The sequence below is a fragment of the Engraulis encrasicolus genome, chromosome 5 (genome assembly GCF_034702125.1).
Source record: "Engraulis encrasicolus isolate BLACKSEA-1 chromosome 5, IST_EnEncr_1.0, whole genome shotgun sequence".
Classification (NCBI taxonomy): Eukaryota; Metazoa; Chordata; class Actinopteri; order Clupeiformes; family Engraulidae; genus Engraulis; species Engraulis encrasicolus.
In genome coordinates, this window is record NC_085861.1 from 23581589 (window position 1) to 23593555 (window position 11967).

General features: G+C 44.3%; 1 protein-coding gene across 1 annotated transcript; it reads left to right on the forward strand.

Annotated features, from left to right (window-relative positions):
• Positions 1-1175: 1175 nt before the first annotated feature.
• On the forward strand, positions 1176-11944 carry fbxo32 (F-box protein 32). The gene is made up of 9 exons (XM_063198963.1): positions 1176-1429; positions 2034-2146; positions 2236-2285; positions 2415-2507; positions 6487-6580; positions 8550-8734; positions 9919-10101; positions 10844-10987; positions 11775-11944. Exons 1-9 carry the CDS (start codon positions 1311-1313, stop codon positions 11862-11864), a joined length of 1071 nt encoding a protein of 356 aa, XP_063055033.1. The 5' UTR covers positions 1176-1310; the 3' UTR covers positions 11865-11944.
• The last annotated feature ends 23 nt before the right edge of the window (positions 11945-11967 follow it).

Below are 11967 nucleotides of genomic sequence, written 5' to 3' on the forward strand. Positions count from 1 at the left end.
CCCACCATTTAGATAGGGCAGCCCATTAGTCCATCTTTATATGTAGGCAATGGACTGTGCCAATCATGATATTGAAGAAAAACAGGGGTGCTGTGTCAATGGCTGCTGATCTACGTCAAAAATGCCCCGGCAGTTTTTTGGGCCCATATCAGCATTGGATGCGGGTAGGGTGGGTGGAAGGCATGTATTCTTTCTATGCAAAGCAGAGTGTTTTAGTCTGTCTGTCTTTGCTTTCCTGTTCAATACAAAGAACAATAAGTGAACTGTGAATATAGGCACTCATGGTCACATGGTGGTACCTTTGATTATGTAATGCTGGGGCCTTGAGTTTCTACCTGTGTGTCTTTCGACGTGTGAATGGACAAAGGGCAGGCTACTCAATCCACAATGGGTTAGTAACAAGGTCATTAGTATTTATCAATTCCCCACACTCATGTCCTTCCGTATTGAGTTAATTATTTATGGGACTAATATATCTCTCATGCCCTTCATCTTCTCAGCAAACAAATTCAACCTTTGACCACTGAGTGACTTCTTACATCTTAACATCAAGATGTGTCCTCACAAGATAACTGTATTTTTTGTTTTGTTTACCCCTCTCTGCTCCGGCATGGTTGGCTCCCTGCCCAGGCAGCATACCGGAAAATGTCAGTGGGGAGGTTATAGAATACCTGTCCTGTAATATCAGGTTGTGTACTTACAGCACCAACCCATCTAACCTTGTTTCACAACAGGCAAAGATATATAACACTACAACACGTCTAAACATGACCCACTTCCTCTTTCCTTTGTTACTTTAAAAGCAATTCCACTGCTTGAATTTTGAGTTTATATGTAGCCATAGCCTATGTAGCATATGCGTTCCATAACAAGGAAGATGTGGCATCAACTCCTGTCAAAATTAAGACATAACTTATTCTAAACATTATTTGCTTATTTTATTTAGCTAATAGAACACTTCATACCCTGATGATCAACAAGAAAGAAAAATCTCCTAGGTCAGCATTAAGTGTGGGCTTTGGGAAAAGGGCGAACGCATCCACTACGCAGGGTGATAATATTTCTAAGGACGTTTCGCAATACTGTGGAAGATGATAAACAAAGCCACGTGTTGTGGGGCTGTCTCCAAAGTGGGCGGGTACCAACACATTTCCGGATTGTGAGGGCACGTATAAAATGCCACTGCGCAGTTCCCACATCAGAACAGTTTCCATAGGACTTTAATATAAAGAGTACCACACAGCTTAACTTGAATCCACTCGTTTTACTTTTAATCATTCAACGGCACTTGTTAGTGATAAGAACTAGAAATGCCATTTCTTGGACAAGACTGGCGTTCCCCCGGTCAAAGCTGGGTGAAAACAGAGGAGGGATGGAAAAAATCCACTGAGGACGAGAAAAATAACAACCTTTCCGAGGTGGTGCAGAGGTCAGTGAACACAACAGTGTCCAGTTGATTGGTATTACGCGAATGAATACGCACGTGGCGATTGTAGCCAATTGTCAGTTCATCCTGAATACACCTCATATTTTTTTGTGCCTTACCTTCTGACGAAAATAAGCTTTCTTTTTTTGTGCTGTAGATTCGCAAACTCCCTGCTCTTCCAATTTTCCTTGGCAAAATGTCTCAGTACTCACCAAATGGTTGGAATATTTTCACTTGCAGATATATTTGTTGTAAAACTTAGACAACATATTGATAGGGCATAGTTTCATCAACAATCATCAAAGTCTTTTGTATGCCTCCTCTGTACTTCTTGCATCTGGATGGGGATGAAGGAGGAGGGCCAGTGGAATGGGTAGCCCAGCCAGGGGATTTATTTTCAGCGCATGTAACAACAAAGCACTTTGCCATCAGCTGACAGCAAGGCCTGAGGCAACACTATTTGGAAAAGGAGATTTTGAGGGGGGGAGAGAGAGAGAGAGAGAGAGAGAGAGAGAGAGAGAGAGAGAGAGAGAGAGAGAGAGAGAGAGACGAGGCACATCCAGGTCTATTTGTCATATTGTCTTTCTGTGTTTCTGTTTCCATATAGCTTTTCCAAAGAAGAGGCTTATTACAAAGAAAACTTACTGCTCTCCTTAAACTATGACGCAGCTGCTAAGAAAAGAAAGAAGGACCTTCTCAATAACAACACTAAAGTTCCCTGTAAGTAGTGGCCCAGCATTGGCTACAGCCAGTGAATTTTACAACAGGCGTGTCACATTGATGCCTTCTTGTGTTGTCTTCTGATATAGATTTCCACAAAGACCAGTGGATATATGTACACAAGGGAAGCACAAAAGAGGTAAGGCCATGACTTATGCAGCCTAATGAAGCTCAAGTTGCTCATGAACAAAACTTAATACAACCCTGAAATGTTATTGGACCTTGGATAGTAACAGATCATCACGCTTTCTTTCCATGACATCTCCAGCGTCATGGATACTGCACACTGGGTGAAGCCTTCAACCGCCTGGATTTCTGCAGTGCCATTAAAGACCCCAAGCGATTCAACTATGTCGTGAGGGTAAGTGAGTTAAGACTTATTGGTGTCATTGATTCACATGGACGATTCGGTGTAAACTGCAGCGTTGTCGTGCTGCTACAGAGTGTCTTCAACCACCACAGCCATTTGCAGATTCAGCAGGGGGTTAAAGGCCAGTCTGTGGTGGGCGTGTAGGTTACTGTCTTATCATAGCCCTCCAGACAAGAGGCACTTTAAAGATCTCCTGACCCCACCACCGTGGGCCACAGGCGTTCTCTGTAGTGTACTGTATGTTTAGTTCTTCCTCTTGTTTTGAAGCTGCTCTTTTGCCAGTTTAAAGGCAAGCAAAGTGCAATCAAAGTCAAATCCAAAAATTAAAGTGTATTTGTAATAGTGTAATATAGGAGAACAATATAGAAGGATGTCTATTTGATGGGCTCCAGTTTATAAATGCAGACCAGGGAGACCAATGACCCTGAACCTCACCTCTTGACTCCAGCCTATAACACAATTTTATAAACTCTCAACTCTTAATTTTTAGTTGTTATTAACTGTCTCTTATTAGTCAGGTATTCCACCAATGCTGTGGTTTCTTTACACACACACACACACACACACACACACACACACACACACACACACACACACACACACACACACACACACACACACACACACACACACACACACACACACACACAGAAGTGCCTTGCCATGGATGCACTGCTCAGTGTGTTAACCTCTATAATGTCTTCTGCATTGTGGATTGGTCATCTATTACTCGTGGTCTTCAGAACAAAGAGTCTAGACTGGCCGCGACAAGTATTGCTGATGACTCATTTGTTTTTGTTTAGTGGCTATTTATAGGCCTTCACAAATAGCGCAGGACTTGTCGCTCACCTCAATGCTGTCCTAGTGTCAGACCAGTTTGCCGCACTATCCTGATGTTGATTTACATACAGTGTAAGTGAAAGAGAATCGCAACACACTTAACTAGCTCAGCGAAAATATGCTCCACGTCTTTGAGAGCTATTTGTTTAGACTTGTCCGGGCTGCTGGCTTCCAAGAGGAACTCTGTGTTCTGACTGTCGGAGCATGGCACGGGGGCTGTATCAGGTGTGTGTGTGCAGCAACTGTCTGTCGTCTGGGCTAATAGTGCCAGTGTGTGTGTTTGGTATTTTGTGAAGTGGCCTCCGCAAAGCGTTCTCAGTTACAAGGATCAGGTTTTAATGAGTGTGGAAAAAAAAGGCCGGCCCCCGTGTCTTGCGGCAATACCCAGAGCTTTCTAGACAGGACAGGACAGGACAGGACGGGGACAGGGACAGCACACAGTGCAGCACGTTGTGACTCACGGTGACACACACAGCACACACACACACGCACGCAAGAGGTCCCGGCACAGCAGCACCTGTTGTGAGGCTCACATAGGCCAACATGTGACTTGCTGCTGCCATGCTGTTTTGTTTTGTTTCTGTTGGGGCCTGTGCTGCTGCTGCTGCTGCTGCACGGCGAATCCAGCCACCGTTGCCACCCATCCCCCCCTCCCCAAGAAATTTGGGTCACATGGCAAGTGCACAAGTAAACAGCGTGTTGCGTAAAAGGGTGCTCTGTGAGTGACTGGAAGGAATACTTCTGAATGGTGACCGCGAGTGCTCTCTGGAGTGCTAACAGGACCGTTGCTTTGGCATGGGGCCAGACTTGCAATGCGTGTGTGTGTGTGTATAGGACAGGACCGCTGACAGCTCTGGCTGGGCCCAGGACAAAGTCATTTCAAAGGGCACCCCCATCCAATATATATATATACAGTGCTGGCCAAAAGTATTGGCACCCCTTCAATTCTGAAGGGGTGCCAATACTTTTGGCAAGCACTGTATACAATGTAATGAGGAGCCAACTCTGAACCTCCTCTCTCCCTAGGCCCGGGCCAAGTGATCTGTTTGTCGTCGTCCCACCACCCCCCAAGCCACCCCTCGTCGGCTCCCCCGTGTGTGTCTGTATGTGTCAGGTCTGGGGGTTGGTGGAGGTCGTTGGGGGGTGGTGGTGACTGGATGACTGGTGGTGTGCGGGTGACTGATGGAAAGTCAAGACAGGCATCTGACCCCAGGTTCCAAAGTGACACAATAGGCTGTCTGGTGAGGGACACAATGTTCCAGTAGCCCCAGTGTGTATGGAGAATAGATAGACTAGCCCGAGCAGGACTCTGGTAGGTCAGCATCTTACGACTGTGGTTTAAAGGGACACTGCGCAGTTTTCCTCTTCAATTGCCCTTACAGGTCGGACATAGAATTGTCTCTTATAATGAGCTGCACATGTAGACACTGCGTTTTGACCATTCAAAGATGTGTTTATGACATGAGACAAGAGTCTGACTTTTAGTTTTTTTGGTGGCCTGTCTTGCTTCCTGTACAGGATAGTAGTTATGGCTCGCTCTTTGGTGGTCAGACTCAGGACACTCGTTAGGAATCCTTTGCCTCGGGAAAGTGCAATCATTAAATAATGAAGTGCAATCATTAAATTGTGGTTCCGAAACACAAACTCACAGAAGTTCGATGTAGTCCGTGTTCATTTAACAGAAGTGTTCTGAGGCATTTGTATGGCCACCAACTGTTGCATTACACATTTACACATTTACAAACGATGTCAGGAGAACGAACTCGGGTTTACCGACTACCGAGTTTCAAAAGAAGAACAAGCCCTTAGTGTGATGTTGTGTGTTCAAGACAGAGTCAGGCTGGAACTGACAGCAGGAAGACCTCAGTTGTACCTTGAGCAGTGCTTCATGAATACGGTGCAGGTTGTTGTTTTCACATAAGAGCACTTGAGGAGGAGAAATGTCAATTAAGGTCAGAGGGAAAGGAGAAAGAGAGAGGGGAGGAGGAGGAGGAGGAGGGGGAATATCAAAGATGGTTTTGGGGAAGGGTATGATGGAAAAGAAGGAGGAGAACAAATGAGACATATCAAAGGAGGTCAGGGTCCATGTTAGCCAGGCCATGCCCTCCTAGTGACACAACACCTTCGGCGCTGCTTCTAGTCAGGCCAAGAGCAATGTAAATATTGTTTCTTATCTCCCGAAAAATCTGGAACTCCTCCCACTTTGTCAGCAAACAAACAATCAGTAGCAAACCAAGGGAGGCGGGTCAACCATGCCGTTTGGGAAATGTAACTTGTTATGCTCTTGGTCAGACCAAGTCTTGAAGAGATGTGAAAGTTGATGATAATCAGGCTAGGTCCATGTACCCAGTGAACTACTGTTTCGCTCTTTGGTGTCTGGGCTGGGTCAAGTGGTCCCTGGCATTGCTCCATGACGTCATCACAGACACTCTGAAAAATCACACACACACACACACACACACACACACACACACACACACACACACACACACACACACACACACACACACACACACACACACTAACAAACACCTATCTCTATTGTCTGAACTGTGCTGTGAATATGATGAGAGCAGCTCTGTTGGTGTGGAGGGTGATGAAACCGTGTGCTTGCATTATTGACCTGTATTTCAATTACTGTGTGGAGACGCACGCACGCACGCACGCACACACACACACACACACACACACACACACACACACACACACACACACACACACACACACACACACACACACTGAGCATTACTTGCTACTATTGCTTACTTACTACTGTACCACTGAGTTGGGAATGCCCCTAATACCAAGTCTTAACAATCTGAAATAGTTTATCAGAGAAATGAGGCAAACAGTGGACCACAGGACTGTAAAAATAACTTGTCTTGTGGAGTGAGGCTTGAGTTTACCTCCCTCCTGTCAGTTCAAGGGGAGATATCATGCTCTGAAAAAAACTCTGAGGTTTTCCCCCCCCCTCCATTCCTCCACTTTTTTTTGTTTTGTTTTTAAACTGTGCTCTGAGCCCGACAGACCAAAAGAGAAACACACTGCTTCCTCCGTAAAGGAACGAGAGAGAGAGAACACTGAGTCTGGAACCTGACAAACGTTTTGAAATGTATGTGTCCCTCTGCAGCTGCTGGAGCTGATTGCCAAGTCCCAACTGCCGTCCCTGAGCGGGGTGGCACTGAAGAACTTCATGAACATCCTGGAGAGGGTGGTGCAGAAAGGTAAGCAGAGCACACAGGCCGTTACCTCAAAGGATTTAAGTTGAAAGCAGCCGGGACGTCTCTTTTTTTTTTTGCAAGATTGAAGCTTGAAACTCCTTTGGATAACATGAAGCATTGTGTCTCTGTAATGAACAGTTTCACTCAGTCTCAGTAGTAATAATAATAATAATAATAATAATAATTGTATTTGTATAGCACTGTGTCATACAAGGCATGTAACTCAAAGTGCTTAACAAATGGAAAAAAAACATTTTTAGAGATAGATTTAAAAGATATAGATGTATAGAGGAGAGAAAAAGCAGGAAGAAAAAGCAGGAAGGCAGAGGAAGAAGAGATAGACAGAGAATGTAGAGTCATAAGGTCAACGTAGGATAGGACCAGGATTCTTAGATGTGTAAGGTCCATAGTGGCTGGGCCTATCATAAGTCATAGATAGTCACACAGAGATTGGGCGCTCAGGTGCGGCCCCTGGTGGCATCAGGGGTGAGGAAAAACTCCCTTTCGCTTGATTCATAGTTTGTAGTTTGTAGCTGCAAGAACTGGACTTCACCAGTCATCAGTCTTAACCCTTTAAGACCGGCTACAGCATCAGTGCAACACACACTTTAACCCATTGTGTCCTGGAGCGACATATACGCTGCATTCAAGTTCTTGAGATTAGAGCTGTTTTATTAAAGACATGGGTATGTTAGATCTGAATGAACACTATACTAGTGCAAAATGAACATTCTAGATTTTAAATGTAACCTACAGTATTTCATGTTTGTATGTCCTTCGGAGGCTGAGATATTTAGGATTTAACAGGCAGAGGGCACCCTCTCCCAAAAAGGGCTTAGGACAAAATGGGCTAAGACAAGGCAACATCTATGTGTATTTACCTTTAACAGTGTTGAGAATTTTCAATTTTTTAGACCTTTTAGGTTTTAGTCTGTTCGTCTTTTGACTAAGCAGTGGACCTCAATTTTCATATTGTTGTCTCATTTTACTGTTTTGTTGTTCATTTTCTTGTGTTGAAATGTGGCATGTGTAATAATTACACAACGGTGTCACATGCACAAACTTGGCACATTCTCAGGGCAAGATGACGTTGTATTTATATGAAGTTGTTCTGTCCTGGTTTTGCCTCTTGCCATCCTCTCTACCCTACATGCCCCCTCCATGATTTACCTACCTTCACTGTAAGCAAAACAGATACCAGTGGTAAATGAATGAGACAAGCTCACATAACATAACAAACTCATTTGCAACTTGTGGGCAAGGATGGCTTCGCAGGGCATTCTGCAAGGTTGGCGCTGGCCTAGTTCAGGAATTTCAGTGAAAGGAATCACGGCCCTTTTGAAAGCATACCGAGCTCTGTGGAGTATTGTAAACCAAATGTTCCCTTGGCTAAACAAAGAGGTGCGCTGTTCTTGGGAACATGAAAGCTGTGCTTGTAGATCATGTCTGAAAGGTGTATGTGGGTTGCGTGTGTTTTAACCTGTTAAAACACTGCGTTATAAATTTGTTACCAGAATGGCAATGACCAAGTCGTAGTGCATTACTAAAGGCCCTGTGTTATGTCACAGTAGAGTAGTACTATGGTAATTAACTTTTCAATGACTATCACAGCGTGCCTCAGATGGTACATCGTGCATTATGGGGCTGCAGTCTTTTGCCAATAAAAAATGGCTTCCACGTGGTCCTTATGGTGCCCTGGCTTTGGCCGCTAATAAAATGCGAATTTAATCAAACGGATAATAAAATGATGAACAAGCTAAGGTAATAAAAGGATTATGCATAACATAACCTGGAAGCCCATTTGAAATGCACTGCAATTGCACAGTATTGAGTATTGCCCGTGCCATCTAATGAAATGCATGTTTTTAAAAAAAATGGGCAAATTTATTATTATTATTATTATTATTATTATTATTATTATTATTACTAACAACAACATTAGTAATATCATCTCCTCCATCCCCCATTGCAGTCCTGGATGACCAGCAGAATGTGCGTCCCATCAAGGAGCTCCTGCAGACGCTGTACGGCTCTCTGTGCAGCCTGGTGAAGGACATGGGCAAGTCTGTGCTGGTGGGCAACATCAACATCTGGGTGTACCGCATGGAGAACATCCTGCAGTGGAAGCAGCAGCTGGACAACATCCAGATCCGCAGGGTGAGCAAGCAGTGGCGGAACAAGTGCACACACACGGGGCCCCAGGGGGCGATACACTGGTAGGGCCCCCGGCCCCCAACCCATATGTCCTGCCAAGGTCATAATAGTGCCACAATAAGCCCTGGCTTACATGACTGGGGGGCAATCTGGGTAATTGCCCCTGGGCCCAGGCCAGGGTAGCCTGGCTTACTGAATTGCACGGCTCTTTGAGACCGATTGGCCAGGCTATCCCCATACGGACACACCTCACCTGTCCAGGGACTGCAGATGATATTATATGCAGCTATTATATCTGGTGCACATGGTCTTTTATTGCTTTTTGTAACAAATTAATTTTGTGCATGGTCCCTGTCTCAAAAAAACAAACAGAAGAAATTCAACTAAACTGAACCCTGTAGGGTTCTTCGGGACAGACAGGCTGCAGAGAGAGAGAGGGAGAGAGAGCGAGAGAGAGAGAGAGGGGAGAGAAAAAGAGAGAGAGAGAGCAAGGGAGGAAGGGTTGTTTTGTAAGGTTTCAGAGCCACTGCCAGCAAGCTATTTATCTTCAACCCCCCCCCCCCCACACACACACACACACACACACACTCGTTTAATGGCATACTTTCACCGCTACTTTAAAAACAAAAATAGATCAATGACTAGATGGTTTGTTCACTTCCCCAGACACTCAAGTACACAAAACGGCTCCATGTTTTCTATAATTGCTGTGCGAAGCAAAAAAACAAAATAACTATCATTTTATCTGTCTGTCATTAAATACCCCTTCACTTGTCACTTTTTATGTATTAAGGTGGAAGCAGTGGTTATATTGGCTTTTTATAAGGAGGGGGAAGTTGCTCTTTACTCTTAAACATAATATCTTACTACTGTATCACAATATCAGAAACACCGTAGTACAGGGAGATGGACTCTGGCTGACTTGTCTTGTTCACAATTAGGCTATGTTAAAGTTTTGAAGTTACGCTTGAAGCAAAGCTAGAAAAGCAACCACTGAGTGTGGAGTAAGTTTATGTCTATGCCACCGGATGCCACTTTTCCTACTTCACATGCACTGAATTGAGGATGTCTGACGTCACATGAAAAAGGTCTATTGCTTAGGTGAGGAGGTGAAGCTGATCAGCTTGGAATGTTTTTTTTTTCTCTGACCGCTGACAAATTTGTTATATTTGGTGTGTGTCCCACAGCCAGCCACCACGGGCATGACCCTGACGGACCTGCCAGCCAGCCTGCAGCTCAACATCATGCGTTGCCTATCTGACGGCCGCGACATCGTCAGCCTGGGCCAGGTGTGCCCGGATCTGGGCGTGGTCTCGGAGGACCGGCTGCTCTGGAAAAACCTGTGCCAGTACCACTTCACCGACCGACAGGTAGCTCATTTGCTAGCTGTTAACAAAACAAACAAAAAAAACTTTCTTGGACATTAAAGACAGATGTAATGTAAAGACATGAAATGACAAACACAAACATAACAGAAGGAAATAAGAAGAACAGCTACACCCACCTCACTGATGGGCAAGCCGACAGAAGGAGGACAAGCAGGTCACTTGTACCAGGCCTAGAAAGAGAGGGGGCCCCAGAATTGGCTCCTCCTTTCAGATGACTTTTTCCTGGGACCAGGCAAAGCTGTCAGCTGCCCTGCCTGTTATTGTATAGTGAGGCTCGAGTCGCTGGCTGTTAATACACATCAGACATTACAGTACATTTCATGTTCAGATTAAACTGAGCAGACACTGTGTATCTGGAGAGACACTACAGTTATTATTGGGCCCAGTTCATGCAGTTTAAAGTATTCCTAGATGGCCCACCACCACTATAATACATTTTGAAGTGCAGGCACCTCCTGAAAACTATTGTTATTGTAACTTATATGTAATGGAATGCTTGAAAAAAGAAGAAATATCTGCTACACTGCTGTGATTTTAACATTTCTTCTTTTTTCTATTACCACTGTAATGCCTTTACTTTATACTACATTTAGTTGATACTCTAACCCAGAGCGAGCTACAGTTAAAGGAAGTCAAACAATATGGTCCAGCAGGTAGGGAATACCTTTTTTTTCTTACACAGATCAGTATTTTTACACCCCAATTTTTCTTTCAATCTGTGCAGATTCGCAAGCGGCTGATGGTATCCGACAAGGGACATTTAGAGTGGAAGAGGATGTATTTCAAGATGACTAGGTGCTACCCTCACAAGGAGCAGTACTGTGAGACTTTGCACTTCTGCACGCACTGTCACATCCTCTTCTGGAAGGTGAGCTGTTGTTACACCACGCAGGTTAGAACCAATCTCAATAGATTTTCAGCAAATGCTAAACTTGCTGGCAGTTATAATAACCCATACAAGCAAAAGACGGTGCAATTGATTACATATAGCATTATTAAAGGGGTATGCCACTATTTTCGGGCTTAATACAGTTAAAATCGTTGGCTGGAGTTTATAAAGGTGGTAAAGTGTCTTATTGTTCATGTTAAGCGTTGTCTTGCTTTAAGACAAGTTAAAAGAGGGAGTATGTCGCTAAACTAGTGAAAGTCAATGGATCCGTGTAGCATTGCATGCTACACGAATCCATTGACTTTCACTAGCTTAGCGACATGCTCCCTCTTTTAAGTTGTCTTAAAACAAGACAACGGCTTACATGAAAAATAAGACACTTTACCACCTATATAAACCCTGGCCAACGATTTTAACTGTATGAAGCCCCAAAATAGTGGCATACCCCTTTAAGTCATGACAGCATTATTGTGTAAAAATGTAAGGATTCTGAGTTGGGTGAGCGGATGTTCCTGATATCGAGGGCCTATCCTCGGCACAGACCAAGAAAGCAAGCTATAAAATGCAGTATGATTTGTATTTGTGATATTTGCTGACATGGGGAATGTCCCAGGTTGGAAATACTGGGACATGTCCCTCATTAATTTTTTATTTTATTTTATCTCTGAGGAATGAAAACTTTTTCTGAAGGATGTGAGAGATCAGTTGGTAAACTGACATTATGTTTTGTGTGTTTTTTTTTGTCTGTGTATCATTGTATTCTCAGGACACCAACCATCCATGCACAGCCAACAATTCGGAGAGCTGCTGTGTGCCAGTGTCTCCACAGGGCTTCATCAACCTCTTCAAGTTCTGAGGGGGCCTAAGAACCCTGCCATTGGCCTGTACATATTGTCAATAGTGCAATGGATTCCTGGATGCCTTGAGACGGGGTGGGGTAAACGGGGGTAAGGGTGGGT

Coding starts and splice junctions, on each gene's coding strand:
- fbxo32 (XM_063198963.1), top strand. CDS start 1,311: ATGCCATTTCTTGGACAAGACTGGCGTTCCCCCGGTCAAAGCTGGGTG. Junction 2,508..6,486: donor GATTCAACTATGTCGTGAGG/GTAAGTGAGTTA, acceptor GTCCCTCTGCAG/CTGCTGGAGCTGATTGCCAA. Junction 10,988..11,774: donor GTCACATCCTCTTCTGGAAG/GTGAGCTGTTGT, acceptor TTGTATTCTCAG/GACACCAACCATCCATGCAC.